The sequence below is a fragment of the Pseudophryne corroboree genome, chromosome 6, assembly GCF_028390025.1.
Source record: "Pseudophryne corroboree isolate aPseCor3 chromosome 6, aPseCor3.hap2, whole genome shotgun sequence".
NCBI classification, from domain to species: Eukaryota; Metazoa; Chordata; class Amphibia; order Anura; family Myobatrachidae; genus Pseudophryne; species Pseudophryne corroboree.
The window spans coordinates 306,321,130-306,342,817 of NC_086449.1; the positions used below are offsets into that span (position 1 = coordinate 306,321,130).

Sequence of the window (21,688 nt, forward strand, 5' to 3'; positions counted from 1 at the left end):
GTAAATTGCAGTGTATGAACATTATGCCTCTTTGGGATATGCAGGAATATAGTAAACAAAGAACTTAGCCTGCTTGGTTGTGCCAACAGCTCTATCTATTGGTTGCATGAAGGTGAAACAGCAAGTATAATCCTCTAATGATCATCAATCGTATTGCGTTACCCAGTACAGTATTGCTTTCGCTTCTATTAGTAGTAGTAGTGGTAGTTGTTGTACAACATAACATGTTTAAGAGAGGAGAAAGCACATGCAGGTTACACGCATAAAGGGGGTGATTCCGAGTTGTTCGCTCGCTAGATGCTTTTAGCAGCATTGCACACGCTAGGCCGCCGCCCTCTGGGAGTGTATCTTAGCAGAAGTGCGTACGAAAGATTAGCAGAATTGCGAATAGAAATTTCTTAGCAGTTTCTGAGTAGCTCCAGACTTACTCAGCCATTGCGACAAGCTCAGTCCTTTTCGTTCCTGGTTTGACGTCACAAACACACCCAGCGTTCCCCCAGCCACTCCCCCGTTTCTCCAGCCACTCCTGCGTTTTGCAACTCGAACGCCTGCGTTTTTCCGCACACTCCCATAAAATGGCCAGTTTCCGCCCAGAAACACCCACTTCCTGTCAATCACACTACGATCAGCACAGCGATGAAAAAGCTTCGTTATGCCGTGGGTAAAATACCTAACTTTTGTGTAAAATAACTAAGCGCATGCGCTGTGCGAACCTTGCGCATGCGCAGTAAGCGACTAATCGCAGTATAGCGAAAATCGGCAACGAGCGAACAACTCGGAATGACCCCCAAAATGAGGTGATGAAGGCACCAGATGAATGAGGATGTTGACAGAGGTTTGAAAAGCAATTACTAAATTAAATCTTTAGGTGAAGACTAGAACACTGTTTGAAACAGGCAATTCTACTTGGAATAAAATGTGATTGTAAGTAAGGGTCAGTTTCAGGTTTCTAATCATAAGTACGAGTCAGCACCAACCTTGCAAATGTGATCAAAGGTGAAGAGGTAATTGTGTTTTTGTTAGCATTAAAAAATCTAAGGCAATTTTATTTTGCGTCCATCTCTTAGTGGAAGAGTCTTGCATAGTTATACGTCTTAGAGCTGACATATATTGGATAGGCTACATGTATTAGAAGTACTTGCCAGCTTCATTGGTCAACATTTTTGATACACAAAAATATGTTGAAGTTCCCATGGGACACTAGCAAAAGCCTAATCTTCCAGTTACAATTTAATTGCCTTTTAGTCTATCAGGTAATTTTACAAAGGGCAGCTCTCATCAATAAAAGAACAGCAATCACCAATATAGCCAAGACAGAATAACTACACTAACACAGTAAAATGGTTTAATTCCCTCTAACATGATAATACAGGACAATAAAACATAAATAATTAAATGCATACATCTCAGTGCCAATTCCCCAAACCGACGGCACTGGTGGCCACCAATGATCATTAATCCATTGTGGAATTTAAACATGCCTGATTTGCCGATTCCCAGTCAGGATAGGGGGGGGGGGGGGGGGAATAAATAAAATAATCAGGATTTTTAAACATGTTTACTAATCCCAATTCATAAACAATAAACTTACTGACCTGTTTCTATACTGGAGCTTCATCTGCAATACAGACACTCTCCAAAAGGGGGGCGGGTTTGGGGGGGGGGGGGGGGGGGAGTACAAAATGTACATTAAGGTAAGGTAGTGGTAATCTATTCATCTAGTATTTTTCTATTTTCAAAATATTTCAGAGAAGGATGCAAGACTGGTGTAGTAAAAAATTATTATATTTGGGAAAGGGTGACATTATAGCTGAAATGCTGATGCCCTTCTACACTAAATGCTCTCAGAAGTTGAAGAGGACTGGTTACCCGTACCTAGCCAAACAGAACATCAGCTTCATGTGAGGCAAAACACAAGAAAATAACGGCAATAAGAAAGAGCACAAACATGTAACAGTTGATTAGAAGACTATAGCTTTTCTAGTCAACATAAAAAATTGTTCCCTAGTATGGTTCAAGGACAATATCACCCTTATGAAATCTCCTTTAGAACTTGTCACCATTGGGTCACAGTTATATTCCTCTAATAATAATATGGATGATGTCTCCCTTTTTAATAACCCTGGAATTTTTAACAGAATAATAAGTAATAATATTAAATACACAGCTATACATACTGTATAAATGAAGATAGATAGATAGATAGATAGATAGATAGATAGATAGATAGATAGATAGATAGATAGATAGATAGATAGATAGATAGATGTTTTTATTTATTTTATTTTTATACAGAAGACTAAAGGAGTAATTCAGATCTGATCCCTGGGCAGCGATTTTTTCAGCCTTGCGAACATATAGTCGCCACCTACAGAGGAAGTCGGTTTTTGCTGCGCAAGTGTGCGATCGCATATGTAGCAAAGCTGCACAAACTGATTTTGTGCAGTCTCTGCGCAGCCCAGGACTTACTCAGCTGCAGCGATCACATCAGGCTGATCGGGGCCAGAGCCGACGTCAGACACCCTCCCTGAAAACGCTAGATCCCGCCTGCGTTTTCTCTGACACTTCCAGAAAACGGTCAGTTGCCACCCACAAATGGCCTCTTCCTGTCAATCTCCTTGCGATCGCCCGTGCAAATGGATTTTTTGCACCATCCCATCGCAGGGCGCCGATGCCCGTTGCAGCCGTGCAATTCGCCAGCACAGTGCGCTGCACGCGCAGTTCAGATCAGATCACTCGCTGTGCGAAAACGCACAGCAGCGATCAGATCAGATCTGAATTACCCCCTAAATTACATTTCTTCCTAACAAATATTTGACACAGCAGGTAACTACAAATCATCACTGGATAGCAACAATGCTAATCATTTTAGTGCTGTCTGCTAAAGACAGGCAGATAATTACTATCAATCAAATGCGGGAAATGCAGAGGAGAAAAATGTGACTTCTCATAATTTTGACAGCCAGCCATGAAATGCATATATCACTATGATAAAACATCTGTTAATGTACAAAGAGGGGATCAAGGCATTCTGCTCTTTCGTGCATTGGCCCAGGGTAAAATGCACATGTACTGTAGGTGTTCACAACATAATAATCCAGAAGAAACTTCCACATGGGTTAGAAGTACTAGGAACGTTATTCAGCAACATTAATGCGTAGGTAATAAATGGTAAAACATACTTAAAGGATTATAAAATACTTAAGGCTTAAAAATAAATAAGGCGGCATCTAGTAATATAAATGGCTCAAATAGTCATAAGTGCAAAACTGCATACGATATATCTAATACTATCCTGTCAATGGGAAGGCTGCCGGGAGGTTGGCGGAAATCTTATATGACATGACTGACCGTCATGTCGTATAAGTGTATGGGGCCCTTTACTTCGTGACGTCAGATCCCCAGTGGCAAAGAGCAGCCTGAACAGGAATCCGGGGTCCGACAAAGAGTGAGAGAAGAGGAGAGGAGCTGAGATTGTGGGCCCTCCTCCCCCCTCTGGCCAGACTGCACTCTAGTTACTAGTATCGGAGTCTGGCAAAGTATGCCAGTGATGACGGTGTCACAGGGGGAAAGAAAGGCAGGGACGTGCAGTCAGGGGAGGCAGTGCCTTCCCTGTCATAAGGATTAAAATAATGCAAAGAAAATACTTATGACACATATTCTGTGTCATATGTATCTGCTTTAGCCTTTATATTATTTTAATCATTGTTATCTTTGTAAAAACTGTTTTTAAAGTGTTTAGGAGGCACCGCTCTTGGTGCCTCCTGATGTCAGTGTGAAAGGGCCGGAGGTGGGGGGGGGGGGGGGGGGGGGGCGATGCCAAGCGTTGGACAGCAAAAACCCATTGAAAAAAGCCCTGTAAGCGGCACCTAGTACAAGTGCCGCTGTGACAGGGGCGTGCTTTCAGCCCATATGAAAGCACGCCCACGTCACTTAGTCAGAATTGATTGATCAGTGGTCGATTCGGGAGGGGAGCACAAAGGAACATGCCCCGCCATCCTTGCCCGCCCGTCCCCCAGCCCATCCCGCAACCCATATCCCTGTATAGCAGTGACGAGCGGTGGGGTGAGGCGGGTGAGGCAGAGCCTTTCCTGTCATACTTACATTTAAACCAGAGTTTTGATTGAATAAAGTATATGAAAAATACTAATAATTTGTTTGAAATATCTTCTTTGCATTATTCTAATAATTTTTATAGCCCAAACTCTGGAGTAAAAAGTCTATGGCAGGTGAGGCAGTGCCCCACTTACCTATCTTTTTCGCACATCTGTGATAAAGACTCACCAAATTTCTAGGAGTTTATACTGCTGCACCTGTGTATAATGCCCAGATGTACCCTTTGGCTTATATATTGAATGGAAATCTGGCTCTAGGGTTCGCCAGTGTCTCCTGAGCCATTTAGCTCACCACACGTCCCTGCTGTATAGTGACAGACCTGGTAGAGAGGGGTGCCGTCGGACCAGGGAAGTGTATGCAGGCTGCCAGAATGGTAACTAAGCGTGGGCCAGTGGTGTCTTGCCCACAGCGCATATACACTGAGGGCGCACCATCTGGCAACACCGCCCTGCACGGCTGGCCGATCACTCTGTCGCCGCCCGCCTCTGCACTGCAGCGCTAGTATTGCATGCCACTTCTGCATGGAGGCGGGGCTTAGCCAGGCCAGAGATAAGAGACGGCAGCCCCGTATACCAGTGATGATGTCCCTGCCTTCAGCCAATGCTGGGACAGTGCTTGCCAGACTCTTCCCATTAGCCGGAGCCCACGCAGTGCCCACAGCAATGCAGAGCACCCAACAGCAGTTCCCCGCACAGGGCAACTTGGAGGGATTTCTCCACCGAGTCCATCCACGTGGGACAGGAGCCGGAGCAGTGGAACTCCAGGGCGGTGGTGCCCCCTTCTCCCTCTCCACCCACTTCAAGCAGCACGGCTCGGGGGAGCATGAGGTGAGTGCAAGCTCTGCTGCCCCTGTGCCTCCACCCTTCTCAGTCCCCACAACTGACATACCCACATACCCCAGCTTTCTGTCATCACCCCCTCCATTCACAGACATGCTGCCAGTGTCAGCTGCTAATAAGGGGGTTCTGCAGACCCTCGCCTCCCCCAAATCTGTAATGTGTAAATGGGGGCTCTACCTGCTGTACTGTGTAAAAAGGGGACAATACCTGCCATACTGTGCTGTGTAAAAGGGGACAATACCTGCCGTACCGTGTAAAAGGGGACAATACCTGCCGTACCGTGTAAAAGGGGACAATACCTGCCGTACCGTGTACCCCCTGTGACACCGTCATCACTGCCCATCTCTGGCATACTTCGCCAGACTCCGATACTAGTAACTAGAGTGCAGTCCGGCCAGAGGGGGATGGAGGTCCCACAATCCCAGCTCCTCTCCTCTTCTCTCACTCTTTGTCCAACCCCAGATTCCTGTTCAGGCTGCTCTTTGCCACTGGGGATCGGACGTCACAATGTAAAGGGCCCCATACACTTATATGACATGACGGTCAGTCATGTCATATAAGATTTCCGCCAACCTCCCGGCACCCTGGCGTCGCACTCTTCCTGTCAGCGACTGATGTCACCCTCTCTCTCTCGTCACCATCTCCCTTTCACCCTCTCACCCACTGCTATCATCTACCTGGTGTTACCATCTCCCTGTCACCCACTGCTGGCTATTTTGTTGTCCAGGACTTCCATTAAATTAATAGCGCCGTACCCACGGCATTATTAAGTTAATGGAAGCACTGGACAACAAAATTGCATTCATGTCCTCCTCCCACTCCCTCCCCAGTCCCAAACACTAATATTTAGTTGATAAAAATGTACAATATATTAGCCACCTGCTCATCACAAGTTTTATGAGCAGGCTGGCTGCAGGTATTGGCAGCAACGGTATTGGACTGAGATGCAAATTAGTGGCGGGGGGCCTGGGCAGTTGATGGTGGGTGATTTTGTAAGCCATCAGTGGGGGCGGTGGCCATTAGTGGTGGGGGTAGAAGGCCTCAGGGAGGCCAGCGGTAGCAGGCATTGGTTCCACGGTGGTAGGTGTCGTTGGCCGGACTCAGCGGACATTATGGCTGCAGTGCCTCACCAGCCACTGACCTCAATGCATGCCACTGGAGTGAGGTGGAAGTCGGCTCAAGGTAGGAGACTTGGGGCTCTCTTGCTGCGCCGCACACAACTGTCCCTGCATACCAGTACTAGACATTTTAGCGATGTGTGTAAGAAACAGCATTGGCACCCCCCCCCTCCTCATATTTAAAATAGGGCCAGTGCACGTGACAAAAATATAGGGGCATGGCTTCATGGGGATAGGGGCGTGGCCACAAAATACCACCAATGCATATTAAGCTGTACAATAGACTCCATTATTCAAATTACACCACACTGTAGTGCCACTTGCACATATTACGGCAGGTATTGTCCCCTTTTTACACAGTACGGCAGGTAGAGCCCCCATTTACACATTACAGATTTAAGGGAGGTGAGGGTCTGCAGAACCCCCTGATTAGCAGCTGACACTGATTAGCAGCTCATATGGGATGAAAGCATGTCCCTGTCACAGCAGCACTTGTACTAGGTGCCGCTTACAGGGCTTTTTTCAATGGGTTTTTGCTGTCCAATGCTTGGCACCGCCCCCTGCTTCCGGCCCTTTCACACTGACATCAGGAGGCACCAAAAGCGGTGCCTCCAAAAAACTTTAAAAACAGTTTTTACAAAGATAATAATGATTAAAATAGTATAAATGCTAAAGCAGATACTTATGACACAGAAAATGTTTCATAAGTATCTTCTTTGTATTATTTTAATCATTATGACAGGGGAGGCACTGCCTCCCCTGACTGCACGTCCCTGTTATAAGGTGCATGTACCTGGCACAGGGGCGTTTTAAGAGAGGAGGGAACCTGCGTTTAGCATCCATTGTGGGCCCTCTCAAGAGTCTACTGCACATGCGCAGGTCTCTGGGGACATGGATCCAACGCCTTGTTCCCAGGGACCTCTGCAGTGTGCATAAGCGAATCACTCAGAAATGGCCACGGCGCTCATTTTCTGAGTGATTTATGCATGCACTAGAGGGTCGCCGCCGCAGGACTCTGGAGTGGTAAGTATAATATATGGGTGCAGTGTGTCCCCCCCTGGACCCAGGGGCCTGAGTGCACCACACACACTGCAGTCATTATAGAAATGCCTATGACTTTTACTGTACGACTATGGTAAAACAGCTCTGTAGTCCCCCCCCCCCCCCCCCCCCCCCCAGAGGGGAAAAAAAGAAAGAAAGAAAGAAAGAAAGAAAGAAAGAAAGAAAGAAAGAAAGAAAGAAAGAAAGAAAGAAAGAAAGAAAGAAAAGAATGAGATCACACAGTAGAATCCCTGTTAGCAGGAACAGCAGAAATGTAGACAAAATGGAAACCAGAGGGCGCTAGATTATCAAAAGTAATTGTCCATAAAAAAAAAATCCATAAATAATTCACAAGCTAAATCTCCCAACAATTGTTCACAGCATGTTCTAGACCTTAACTGAAACCCCAGCCTGGGATGGAGCGGTGAAATTTTAGATCACTACTTATTTGTGCTCTGCCAGATATTTTTTTCCTGAAAAATACCCTCACACCAGAAACATAGACACCCAAAAAATGGCACAAGGCCCGCAATTAATAAAACATCTGATGTTTATTATAACATTCAGTAAAAGTGTACAATATAAAAAATGTTTGCATCATATACAAGGTGTTTCATAGGAACCTGCATGCATGATGTTAATTCACAGTTGTGTAACAAGGCTAAATGCAGAGGCGTCACCGGGTGTGGTGACACCTGGTGCGAACCCTTGTTATGCTAGCGCGGAGGCACGTTTGCTGCAAAAAAATGGGCGTGGCCTCTCAGATCGTCACTCCGGGGGCGTGCCCAGCATCTCCGGAGATGCAGGGCTGTACTGGGCTGCCCCCGGAGACTGTCTGCAGCTCGGTTGGCTCCTCTGCTATGACAGGAGCCAGGTGCTGTAGCAGAATTTCACACTGCAGCACCTGGCTCCTGTCACTGCGGAGGGGTGTAGTACGGCTGACCGCCGGTCAGCTTACCGACGCCGGGATCCCGGCAGCATACCGACGCCGGGATCCCGACGGGGAGGGGCGAGTGCAGCAAGCCCCTTGCGGGCTCGGTGGCGACCTGCGGTCGCCACGGGTTCTATTCCCACCCTATGGGTGTCGTGGACACCCACAAGTGGAAATAGTCCCTGTTGGTCGACATGCCGACCATCGGGACAGTGACCCGTCGGGCTGGTGGAGGAGGTCATGTGACTGTCGGTCAGCTGACCGGCGGTCACATGAATACCACCCCTGCGGAGGAGCCCCCAGATTGGTGTCACCCCCTTCTGGGCATCACACCCTGGTGCGGGCAGCACTCTCCGCACCCACCTTCTGACCCCATTGCTAAATGTGCAGGTTTAATGACGAGGTTAGTTCACTTTGTTCCTATTTTAAATTTATGCTTTAAAATACATTTCATGTCGATGAACTCTTCTTGTGCTGTATAGAGCAAGAGACAACTGATGAGGGAAAGCAGAGCCCAAAGGCACATTTTTTATGTACAGTATGTATTCCCTCCCCCCAAACAATGTCAATGGAATCTAAAGGCCTGTGGTGCCTTTGTGGTCCATCTAATCCTACTAAGAATTCTGCAAGAATATACAACTTTTCTATAGTATTTCTACCTGGCACTTTTCCCCTGCAGGAAAAAGAAATTGTTTTTATTTTAATTTTTAATTTTTTTTTTTCTTTAAAAGAGAAGACCTAGAACCTGGAACGTGAATTCACGTAGTGGAACCATCTTTTTCAATTTTATTTTAATGATTATATAATCTCAATATAACAACATACAGCTGACATTTTGCCAAGGTCATATGAAGTATGTGAATCTGGCCGGGGCTAGGACTAAACTCATAACATAGGAGAGTGAAAAATAATATTCTGCATCTCACAGTGTTCTCTCTACTGTGCAAACGTGTACACCTTTGAACTGGTTGGAACAGATTTGTTTTGGTTACAGTGCAAAAAAACATTCTATTCAACATATCTTTCCTTTTCTATGTACTACTATGAGACACAAGCTTATCTCATGCATTCAAAGTAAATCTGAAACACAGCAAAATAAATCTATTCCAAATTCAAGAGAATTTATGCTGCAGATTCAGTCAATTTAAAAGCAATATTTATATTGGTTTCTTAGTTATTTAAAAAATGATTAAATGAAGAAAGGTACTTCAATTTCTAAGAGATTTTGATCAAATGCTAACTCATTAAATATAGCTCTCTTTCAGATTCCCAGATACTGATCAACAGGAGGCATCCAAAAATAGTTTTAGATCTTACTTTTGCAATACATACGTGCATATAATTACTGGTGTAGAATAACGAGATTCTAACTGAGAGTCTAAAAAAACCACAATGAATATATCTTTTTTAAATATTATTTATATTTACTGAGGTAGGAAATAAAATATATGGACATGCAGTACATATTTTATAATGTGCAACAAACTAAAAATCAGTCCCCTACAACACTGCAATATTTTTCTGGCTTATTAAAATGTGAAATGCAACATTTTCCTCACCAAACGCACTACGTCCACCTCTCCTCTCTTACTAGACCTTCACTGGCTCCCCTTCCCTTTCAGAATCCATTTCAAGCTTCTCACACTCGCTTACAAAGCCCTCACCCACTCCTCTCCTATCTACATCTCTGATCTTATCTCCCTTTACATTCCCACACGTCCTCTTCGCTCTGCTAATGCACCACGACTTTCCTGCCTACGGATTACCTCCTCCCACTCCTACCTCCAAGATTTTTCGCGTGCTGCACCACTTCTCTGGAATTCCCTACCTCTCCCCCTCAGACTCTCCACCTCTCTACAAAACTTCAAACGGGCTCTCAAGACCAACTTCTTCACCAAACCCAGCCAAATCTCATCCTAACCCTCTGTTCTACACTCTCCATGTACCCCATCTGTGTCACCCCTGTCTGTCTTCCCCTCCCCTTTAGAATGTAAGCTCTCATGAGCAGGACCCTCTTCCCTCATGTGCTTATCCTTTCTTACTTTAATAATCTTCAACTGCATCAACTCCAGCAGTATTCTGCCACCTGATACTTATTCCAGTGTCATCTGCTGATGTAACTATGTTTATTTACCCTGTACTTGTCCTATACTGTCATCAACTGTAAGTTGCTGTTTTCCTGTTTGATTATTTATGAACTCTGTAATTGGGCGCTGCGGAATCCTTGTTGCGCCATATAAATAAAGGATAATAATAATAATAATAATAATAATAACCGAGCAAGCAATATCTCCTTTAATGTTAAAGGACTTTGCCTTCACTACATATAGGATACAGAATTTCCATGCTTTTCATCAGGGCCAAAAGAGAAAAATAAAGGGTGCCAAAAAAGAAAAACAATACTGCAAAGTTCAATATATTCGATTAAAAATGATATATATATATATATATATATATATATATATATATCTCATCATTGCATTAATATTGTTAGAGGTACAGTAATATTTAGAGGTAATATTGTTAGAGGTATTATCTCGCTAATATGTTGTACTGTCTCAGAACCATGGACAGGGAGAATGCTGCAGGGGTATTTTAATTTCCAAGCATGTCACCTGTTTTTAGGGGTAGATGACTAGTCATAATATTTCTCTACTACAGCAGTGACATGCTGTGAGGTCAGTGGCTCTGGAGGCACTAGTGCAACGGGGAAGGAGGGGCAGCGAGATGAGGGTAGGAGGGAGGGGGGGGGAGGACTGGTCTGAATAGGGGGGGGGGGGGGGGCGGTAGGTGCCACCAAAGGGTATATTGCATATAAGATAGTGTAAGTAAGAGAGGGAAAGGCACATGAGGGGAGAAGGCCCTGCTCTTGCACGCTTATAATCTAAAAGACGAAGGGCTAACAGATCGGGGTGACGCAGAAAAAGTAGACCGAGAGCATAGACAAGAGGGTTAGGAGGACAGTTGGCTGGGTTTGGTGAAGAAGTCGGTCTTGAGAGCCTGTTTAAAGTTTTGTAGAGAGGTGGAGAGTCAGATGGGGAGAGGTAGAGAATTCCAGTAATAGAGAGCAGCACATGCAAAATCTTGTAGGTAAGAGTGGGAGGAGCTAATCAGTTGGCAGGAAAGGCAGTGTGCATTAGCAGAGCGAAGAGGACAGGTGGGAGTGTAGAAAAAGATGAGGTCAGAGATGTAAGAGGGAGAAGATTAGGTGAGGGCTTTGAAGGTTAATGTGAGAAGCTTGTGGATTCTGCATGGGAAGGGGAGCCAGTGAAGGGCTTGTAAGAAAGGAGAACTGAATGTAGTACATTTGATGAGGAATATGACACGGGCAGCAGCACAGAGGATAGATTGGAGTGGAGAGAGGCATATGTCAGGTAGGCCAGAAAGAAGGAGATTACAGTAGTCCAATTTGGAGTGGTCCAATGACCAGTGAGTGGATGAGTGTCTTAGCAGCTTCCTGGGTGAGACAGGGTCAGATCCTGGAAATGTTTTTGAGGTGGAAACTGCAGATTTGTGAGAGGTAATGAATGTGTGGTTTGAAGGAGTCAAGGATTACTCCAAGACAGCACTCTTGGGGGCTAGAGCAGATAGTAGTGCCATCAATAGATTATGAAAAATGTGGGAGGTGTAATTAAAAGATAGCAGAGAGACAGTTGGAGAACAAGTGAGGAGAGCGGGGGAAAGGTGAGGGGAGGAAAGGCAGATTTGAGTATCATCAGCGTAGAGATGATATTGTAAGTCAAAAGAGCTAATGAGCTTACCTAAAGAGGATGTGTAGAGCGAAAAGGAGAGGTCCAAAAACAGAACCTTCAGGAACACCTACTGGTAGAGGAAGTGGGGGTGGAGTTATGAGACAAGAAAGGGAAGGATCAGTCAGAGAGGTAGAACAGCCAGGAGAGGGCAGTATCACGCAGACCAAGGGAGTAAAGCTTTTGTAAGAGGAGAGGGCAGTCCACAGTGTGAACTGCAGCAGAGAGGTCAAGGAGAATAAGCAAAGAGTAGTGGTGTAGTGAAAAGGATGGAAACCAGACTGGAATGGGTCAAGCAGCGAGTTGGAGGAAAGAAAGACAGGCTGTTGTAGGCTATATGTTCAAGGAGTTTGGAAGCAAAACGGAGGAGAGAGATGGGTTGGCAGTTGGAGAGAGTGGTTGGATCAAGGTTAGGTTTTTTTAAGATTAGGGGAGACAAGAGTATCCTTGAAGGCAGAAGGGAGAGTGCTTGATGAGAGTGAGAGATTGAGGAGATGGGCAAGATGGGAACATGCAGAAATAGAGAGGTAGCAGAGGAGGCGGGAGGGGATAGGCTGAAGTGGGGATGTGGAGGGGAGTGAGGAATGGATGAGGGCATTGACTTCCTCACCAGATACAGGGAAGACAAATGTCAGAATCGGTAGGAAGGAAGGAGAGGGGGGGGGGGGTATGGGAATGGAATCTATTTGAATTTTTTATGTTAAATATAACTAGATAACAAAAATAAAATAAACATACCAAAAGGTAGAGGGTCTTATACTTTTTTTGCAATTTTCATGACAGAAGGCTCTCATGTTTTGCTGCAATATTTTTTTCATGATGTAATGGTTTCATAACATTTATAGAATACAACATAGAAAACTGCACTTCTACCAAAACACAGCTAATTTTCATTTTAAGAATTTTTTAGATATCTACAGTGAAAGCTCACATTAATTAAATGGAATAGCAGCTGGCCATTGATGTTCTTTTTATGGCAAGGGGTTGAGGAAAACACCTGCGAGGCAATTCCAGTGGCCCCCTAAGATGCAATTTATTATGACTTACACCCTTGAGGCATGGAGATCGGGGCACACTATATACTTCTAAGAGCACTTACCTGGCTGACAGTGTTAGAGACCGGAGTCCAGACACAGCTACATGGAGACGTTGCTGCAGGATTGCATGCTGAGCAAAGATCACTGGACACTTTGAAAGTGACGGACATGCAGACACAGACACACACACACACACACACACACTCACACACACCACTTCATACTTGCCTACTCTCCCGGTATGGCCGGGAGGCTCCCGAAAATCGGGTGGCGCTCCCGGCCCCCCGGATGAAAAGGCAAGTCTCCCGGACGAGTTCCCACCACCCGCAACCCACCCGCATCACCTACATAACCCCCGGCGGCGCAGTTCAAAGTGCTCGGTCCGGGAGTCAGATGACGCGATTCGCGTCATCCTGGCCCTGCCTTGCAATGTCAATATTAACGGCATTGCTAGACAGGGGCGGGGCCACGATGACGTGATCGTGCAGCCACGCCCCCAACCCCGCCCCTAAGCGTCATCAAGACGCATCTCCACACCCCCGCTGCTCCGACCTGGCTGCCTCCTCCCGGAGGGGGGCAGCCAGATTGTCGGTAAGTATGCACCACTTCCTCCTTTCTATCTGGCATAATGTGGGCTCTACCTGGCATACCTTCCAACGGCACTATCTTAAATATGGGGGGGGGGGGGGGTGCGCCAATGCCGTTTCTTGCACACAGTGCTAAAATGTCAAGTTACTGCACGGATTATATTTTATTATGAACAATATTTTTTTATAAATTTGAATAATGATTATATATGCATATTGTGGTTTACAGATTTTTTGTCTGTGTGTTAGGAATAAGGAGCAACACTCCTGGCACCCCAGTAGTAACCCCAGCACCACTCCTGTTGCCCATGCAGGCTACAATTCATTGCACACACGAGAAAACAGACAGTGCTCTGTGAAAGGCATAGCAATTAAGTAGAAAGGAAATTTCTACTTCAACATTATTATGAAACTTCTGCACACCTGACTCTTAGGGGGAAATTCACTTACTGGCAATTAATTTGCGGTTGCGAACAATGGCCACTACACATCTGAGGCCACGATTTCACGATCCATCAACACTCAGCCATCAATGATCGGTGATCTGTTAGGTAATCATGGAAATTAACCATGTTAAAAATGATCAGGATCAGAGTATTGGGATTTTTAAACATGTTTAATACTCCCAATCCCCCAACCTGGCGATCAAGAGATCAGCACACTGCAGCAAAAAAATTGCTGATGTAAAAGGGGCCATAAGTAAAGATTTTTGTGGGGTGGTAGTTTGGGTGCCGTTGCAGACAGTTACACATCACTGTACCGACAACTAACACTCTTCACGCGGATTACAATTGTCCCATTAGTTTTCTTTGTTACTTTTGATCTTTGGTTAATATTTTGGCACCCTCACAACTGTAAATCTGTGGTAATTTTAAACTCCCCACCACCGTCACCACAGAGCAACATTCACTATGTAGATAAGTGACTGGACACCACTGGGCAAGCAAAATGGTGTGCACCTGCAGCAGCCAGGTGTTCGTAAAGGTACTGTATAAAGTTGGTACTGTGCCTATTTCCGACCAGCCACTAAGGAAATATCAATTATTATTTGCCAATAGCTATTATGTAACATTGCAATATCCATAATTATGTCTCCTGGGCAGGTATATGCTAATCCAGGACTTGCCAATTTGTGGCTCTCAAGCTGTTGCGAAACGACACATCGTAGCATGCCCTGCCACTGTTTTAGCATTCCCTAATAGAAAACCTGTGGCAGGGCATGCTGGGATGTGTAGTTTCACAACAGCTGGAGAGCCACAGGTTGGCCAGGCCAGTGCTAATCGATGAATTATACCTAATTCATTTGTTATTGGTGTGGTGTTGGATCTCCTATCACAGCAGAGCAGCACCAAAGATGGCCAGCAGAGGTCACCGCTATATACTTATTAATGATGAATAAGGGATGTAGTGAAAATGCCGCTACTCGGGATCCTGGCGTTAAGGAGACTGACGCCAGAATCCCAATAGCCGGCATTTTGCTGATGGCTGGCATACAGATACCCGGCCGTAATTCCCACTCGGTTGGTGGGTCCATGCCACCAACCTAGTGGGTATAGAACCTAAAGAGAGTGAAGCGCGCCACTGGGCTCACCGGCACAAGAGGGACTCGCTGCTGGTATTCCGTCAGACTGGATGCTGCTGTCGGTATACTGACAGCTGACATCCCGTCTGCCAGTATATCATACCGGACCCATTAATAGAATTAATAATGAAGGTCCCTTCAGGGCTGGACTTCCTATCTGGCACTTCTTTCAAATGGCAGAAGGGTGAATATCCTTATGTGCCGGTCCAGCCAAGCGTAGAGATGCCTGGGCTAGTCAAGCAGCTCTACTGCTTTGAGCTCTGCTTGGCTGCCCGACACATGGAGAAACGGGGCATGCTGCAAAGCTGAACCCTTGTGACTCGCAACACGCCACTGTGATCCATGACCACGCCTGATTTTTGTGTGCTCACAATGGACAATGCCAAGACCATGGCCGGCGTCAAGACATCACTGGAGTCCGTGGATACTCACAGTTTGCGGATGCATTGATCTGAGGTTGACCCCTGCCAATGCAGGCAGTCCTCCGGTGACATTTTTTTTTCTTGGAATAGCTGCGTGTGATGCCTGCGTTGTCCGGAATGCACCCAGTAAGCACCGCCTCTCCCTCTCCATTCAAACATACAGATGCGCGTCCATCTCTGAATTGCCCCTATTGTCTACTTGATATGTCTGGTAGAGGCACTCATAAGTTTAATAAATATGGTAGTGGTGTGTGATAAGCTGGAGTTTTGTTAGATCATATTTGCAAGTCTCATTTGATGTGTCTATGAACACTTAAAAGGAATTTGGTTTTAGGAATTTCCTGTGTAAAACATAACACTTCTCAAGTGGAGTAACATGAGGAAATGTGCGCACAGATGCTGAATTTTGTAATGATATACGTAATGCTTTGGCATAAGTACAGTATATACAGTTCGTATGTTTCATTCATTGTATCTGTTTGGGTTATGTCTTGCTACTATCTTTAGCTGCACCTTATGTTATCTGTGCTACTGTGTCTGGCAGGACAGAACACACCTCACTAGTACCCCTTTTAGATAAAAATGCAAGGTTACACTGAGTCTTACCTGGGTCCTACAAGGTAAAACCCTGCTTGCTAGCAGGGTTGGGTTCCCTGGGTGCTGGACCCAGGATGAGCCAATTCCACTGACAAAAATCCAGGGATCACAAGCAATAGCCTGGGATTTTCTTGTCAGTGGCAAAGGGTTATTATATAACTAATAATTAAGCCTCTCTATTAGGAGTGACCCTAACGGGCCTGTGCATTAATAATTGCAGCACTGCCACGATTATTAACAACCTGCATCATAACAGATCTTCATTCCTCCCAAAATGACCCTCTCCAGGACTCCTTCCTTAGTTTATGATTGCCATCACCTGTGCTGAAACACCGTTCTTATCAATTAACCTGTTCAAAACGGGAGATATTGGATATGCTGGCTGTCGGGATTCTGGCGCTCAGCATACCGACGCCAGGATCCTGACAGCTGGTATACCGACAACTATTCTCCCTCTTGGGGAGTCCATGACACCCCTGGAGGGAGATACCGTGCCCACAGAGCAGCATGCGCAGCGAGCCCGCAAAGGGCTCTTTTGCGCTCGCCGGCATGTCGGCAGTCAGGATCCCAAGTGCCGGCATAACATAGTAGACCCATACAAAACAGGTGACGGCAATCTCAAATTAAGAGGAAGGACCAGGAGCAGAGCATTTTGTCCTCCCTGGAGAGGGTCATGTTGGGAGGTATGGATCTTTTTATTTTCAATTAAACTATCCCTGCTATGTACTAAACTTAAACTGCAGGGACAGCGTAAGTAATAACCACTGTGTCTGTGAGTTACTTGTGCAAAATGTAAATTAGAACTAATTAGTCAGTACTTTATTTCTCACAATTGTACATCTCTCTAAGCTTTAATAAACCCCCCCCCCCCCCTCAAGGGGGTATTCAAATCAGCCGTGGGGGTTAACACACAGTGACTAATTACCGGCAAAAAACCCACGGCATGGGGAAAGGCTATTCAATAAAATAGTCTTTTTTTCCCCCCCAAGGCCAAAAATCAGGATTCACATGCAGAAAACCACAGAATCAATGTGTTTTTTCCCCCACGCACGACCGATTATTTTTTTTTTATTATTATTTTTTTACGTAGACTCTTCAGTCCAACCCTGGGGACTCACGTGTGGGACTGCAGAAACTCACACGCAGGTAAACCTGCTAATTGAATAGGTCTGGCACGTCAATTAGTCATGGGGTAAACCCCGTGGCTAATTGAATTACCCCCTAAGTATGTTAAAAGCTCTCAAAATGTTAGACACAATTAAATGATTGCTAATGTGTCCTTTACCCAATGGTGAGGCTGTCATTTTGAGGAATGACAAAATATTCCAAATAATGTAGCCAATCAATCTACTTAACTTTGAATATTGATTCAGTCTACATAATGGTTGTCCTGAATATGTAAAGAGAAAATAGTTGCTTCCATTATGTGTAAACACCACAAATACTTGAATTACAGATTTTAATTTTAAAGCAGGTGTTAGTTGCTTTGCTAACTGGCAATAGGAGCAGGTGATGATGAATGGCACGGTTGAGTTTACAAACAGGAAACATTGTGCTCAAATCTAGCCTGTTACATTATATCATTTTGTTTCCAAGAAATGAATAACACTAACATTTACTGTACCTGCAGCCTAGGGATCATAAATATGTGGTCCTACAAATAGTACAGGAATAAAGCCCCGTTTTTAACTCTGAAATCACTGGCTGGAACAAGAACATTCTTTAAAATAAGTTACATTTAATTCCTTCACTTCCTGCAAACAGCAAATTTTGTGTCACTCGTTTTCCCTTGACAAATGTCTGATTTATAACAACACTTGTTGGCAGATTTGAAACATAATACTCATAAAAATAAAAAAAAACCTCAATACCTTCCTCGAGGTAAATTAAAATTATACACATACAGACTCCCAGCATTATGCAGACAGCTGTTTAATCTGCGGATTTATCACTTTGCTCACGAGCCCTGGAGCAACGCAACTCGCCTTTACCTGCATGTGTCAAGAGGAAGAGAGGACAGGTAACAACAGACAGAATCATCAAAGGGATTTACAAAGAGCACACACGCGGCTCCAACACTACTGGAGTTCCTGCAGATCCAGAGGGGCCATGGTCTGCTCCACCTACCTGACAGGTGCTCCCTAAGATCTAAAGTACCAATGTGGTCTGACAGCCATAAATCGCGCAACACATCTCTACACGTTAAGTCCTACACACAGTTCTATTGCGGACAGTATATAAATCACACACTCAGGCATATTCGAATATTCAGAAATGTGCAATAAATTAAACTTTTTTATGGTATAGAATACGAACCAAGCACTATATAAATGTTGTACATAATATCAGAATAGCACTTTGTATCATTTGTTTAAAGATAACAGACATCTCCATAGTAGTAGCATTGCACAGATGAAACAAGCATTCTTCCCGAGATCCCCACGTAGTTTACCTGGATTGCTGAATCCTGTGCGTCTCCAGGTCTCTCCCTGTCGTCCAAATTCCCCAAATTGTTTAAAAAAGGACACAAATGATTACTATCCAAGTACACTCACTTTCTCCAGTGATCGGAAATCAACTGCAACAAAAATAACTAATAAAAAAGTAAAAATTAACACAGTCCCTACAACGGAGGAGAGCAGATACAGCGAAAAATCGCAGGTTCACTCCAGTTCCTTGGCAACTCCACGCTGTGGGAAAGGGGGAAGCTTCTCTCCATGCAGCTCCGTCCCACGAGTGTTACACTACTTGTTTTATTTGGGACATGCACTGTCAACTGCAGGGTAGACCGGAGCAAAGACTGTGCTCTCTACTCCCACCTGCTGGTCAAACAGTATGACTGAAATGAAGAAAAGTTACATTCATTTGTTGTGTAGCTTGTCTACCTACTGTACATCAGACTTTGCAACTGCAGTGGGACTATAAGTCCCATTATACAATTACAGGACACAGTAATGTAACTTGGTAAATAAAAAATAATACAAAAACATAAATTAAAGAATGACATAGTGATTGCAAGGTAGAATATTTTGTAAATATTTTGGAAATCATTTCCAATTTATAATAGGCCTACACGCATACCTCCCAACGGGTGGTATTCATGTGAACGCCGGTCAGCTGACCGACAGTCACATGACCTCCTCCACCAGCCCGTCGGCTCACTATCCCGATGGTCGGCATGCCGACCAAAAGGGACTATTTCCACTCGTGGGTGTCCACGACACCCATAGAGTGGGAATAGAACCCGTGGCGACCGCAGGTCGCCACCGAGCCCGCAGCGTGGCGAGCGCAGCGAGCCCGCAAGGGGCTTGCTGCACTCGCTCCTCCCCGCCGGGATCCCGGCGTCGGTATGCTACCGGGATCCCGGCGTCGGTAAGCTGACCGGCGGTCTCCTGACCGCCGGTCACCAGTACTACACCCCTCCCAACATGACCCTCTCCGGGAGGGACAGAATGCTCTGCTCCTGGGCTTCCCTCTTAATTTATGATTGCCATCACCGTAGTGAAACACCTTTCTAATCCATTCACCTATTCAAAACAGGTGCTGACAATCATAAATTAAGAGAAAAATCCAGGAGCAGGAGCAGAGCATTGTGTCCCCCATGGAGAGGATCATGGGGGTCATTCTGACCCATTTGCATACAGAGGTTTTGCGGTGCGAACGGGTCGGAAATGCACATGCATGCACATTGCGCACACACGTCGTTGCCCAGCGATCGCAAGAAGATGGACAGACGGAAGGCGTTCCGGGGTGGATACTCACCATTTTCCAGACGGGGTGAGTCCAACACAGGCGTGGCAAGGCGTTTGGAGGGCGGATGTCTGACGCCAGGCCCGGGACCTTCATCGCTGGATCCGTCACACAGGGTAAGTAGCTCTTACCCTGGTCTTGTTTTGCAGCAAACTTTTTTAGCATAGCAGGGCTGCACAAGCATTCACAGCCCTGCTATTCTAAAATACACCCCCTCCCCCCCCCCCCCCCCCCCCCCCATAAGCGGAGATTAGTTGATTGCACCAGCAGCAAAATGTTGCTTGGTGTGATCAACTCGGAATGAGGCCCCATGTTGGGAGGTATACAGTAGTATCAACTTTTTTTTTCTTAAAATTATTTAGCAGCTGCAGTTTCTGCGTAACTTTATGTACTCCTGCTATGTACTAACCGCCAAATGCATGAGATTTCAGTTTTTAGCTAATTAGCCCTGCAGATCGTAGTCCCCATTATTTTCAGTGGCGTGTAAGATCTGACCTCTATGTACAGTACCAAACTGTGGCCATGTTAGTTTACTCCATATGCAGATGGTGAAAACTGCTTTAAGCTTATGGAGGCATAGTAGCAGGAGAGTGACCTTCTGATGCCCCTTCCGCAGCCTCCATCAAGCACCAGCTCCAATTCCTGAAACCGACACTGTGTGTAGTGTCAGATTTCTGCAGAGGAGCCTATCACAAACCCAGGGGCAATTAGCAGAGGACGGGGCCTGTGTGCAGACTAATGGTGGCCCCCTCCTCTGCACATCCCAGTAGGCTCCAGCACTATGCTGGAGTCTACTGCACATGCACAGGTGCACGAAAACATGGCACCCACCATGTTCCGGAAACCAAATTTTGCTGAAAAAACTCAGGCCCCTAATGATCCTGTGGTGTGGACTACAGGCAAAGCCTACTGTATATGGTTGTTGTTATTGTTATTATTATTACTATTATTATTATTATTATTATTATTATTATGTATTCGATAGGCACCACAAGGTTTACACAGCACTGTACAAGAGTTAGCAAAACAAAGAACAATATAAATACTATACTACATACTACGTCCACCCCCCCCCCCCCCCCCCACCCCCACTTACAAGCCCTACACTGGCTCCCCTTCCCCTTCTGAATTAAATTATAGTTTCTTACACTCACAAAGCCCTTATCCATTCCTCTCCTATTTACATTTCTGACCTAATCTCCCTTTACACTCCCGCCCTCTTCACTCCACAAATGCATGCTGCCTCTCCTGCCAACTGATTTCTTCTTGCCATTCCTGCCTCCAAGATTTTGGCCGTGGTGCTACCTACCTCCGGAATTCTCCACATCTCCCTATCAGACTCTCCACCTCTCTACACAACTTTAAATTGGCTCTCTAAGACACTTATTTATCAAACCCAGCTGTCTCTCATACTAGCCCTCTGTTCTATGTTCACTTCTACCCCATCTGTGTCACATCTGTCTGTCTGCCCCTTCAGAATGTAAGCTCTCATGGGCAGGGCCCTCTCCCCTCATGTGCTTTTCTCTCTCTTAGACTATTTTCTATTCCATGCTTCCTACAACAGAAACTAATCTTTGGTTTCTGCCCCTGATGATTATTGATTATTTCAGTGTCCTGTCTCCTGATGCAGAAATATATACCATGTACTTGTTCTACATTGACTTGTACTGTAAGTCATTGTTTTCTTGTTTTGTTAATTTGTTTATGTACTTTATTAGGTGCCATCAGAAATTGTGGGGCCCGGGACTGACAAAATAGACAGGTCCCCTCCCCCCAAAAAAAACATTCTGCGGCACCGCTCCACACCTATGTGATGTCTTACATTGTGATGTTACATATAGGTTTAGCATTGCGGACCTACAGGAACAGTTCACAGAGAGCTGATACACAGCAAAGACTTGTTTTAAGAAGTCCTCCCT

At 45.3% G+C, this 21,688-nt stretch overlaps 1 protein-coding gene across 3 annotated transcripts in view; it reads right to left on the reverse strand.

Annotated features, from left to right (window-relative positions):
• Positions 1–18,851, reverse strand: part of THSD4 (thrombospondin type 1 domain containing 4) — a 1,279,073-nt gene extending 1,260,222 nt beyond the window's left edge. The window contains exon 1 of one of the 3 annotated variants that reach the window (XM_063926205.1): positions 18,472–18,851. Coding sequence is in view for 2 of the 3 variants with exons in the window: in XM_063926204.1 (XP_063782274.1) it covers positions 18,011–18,059 (49 nt within the window). In the remaining variant the exon portion in view is untranslated. Of the gene's footprint in view, positions 1–18,010; positions 18,117–18,471 lie in introns of those variants that run through there. The other 2 variants (XM_063926204.1, XM_063926206.1) reach the window with 2 other exon arrangements.
• Positions 18,852–21,688: the final 2,837 nt, after the last annotated feature.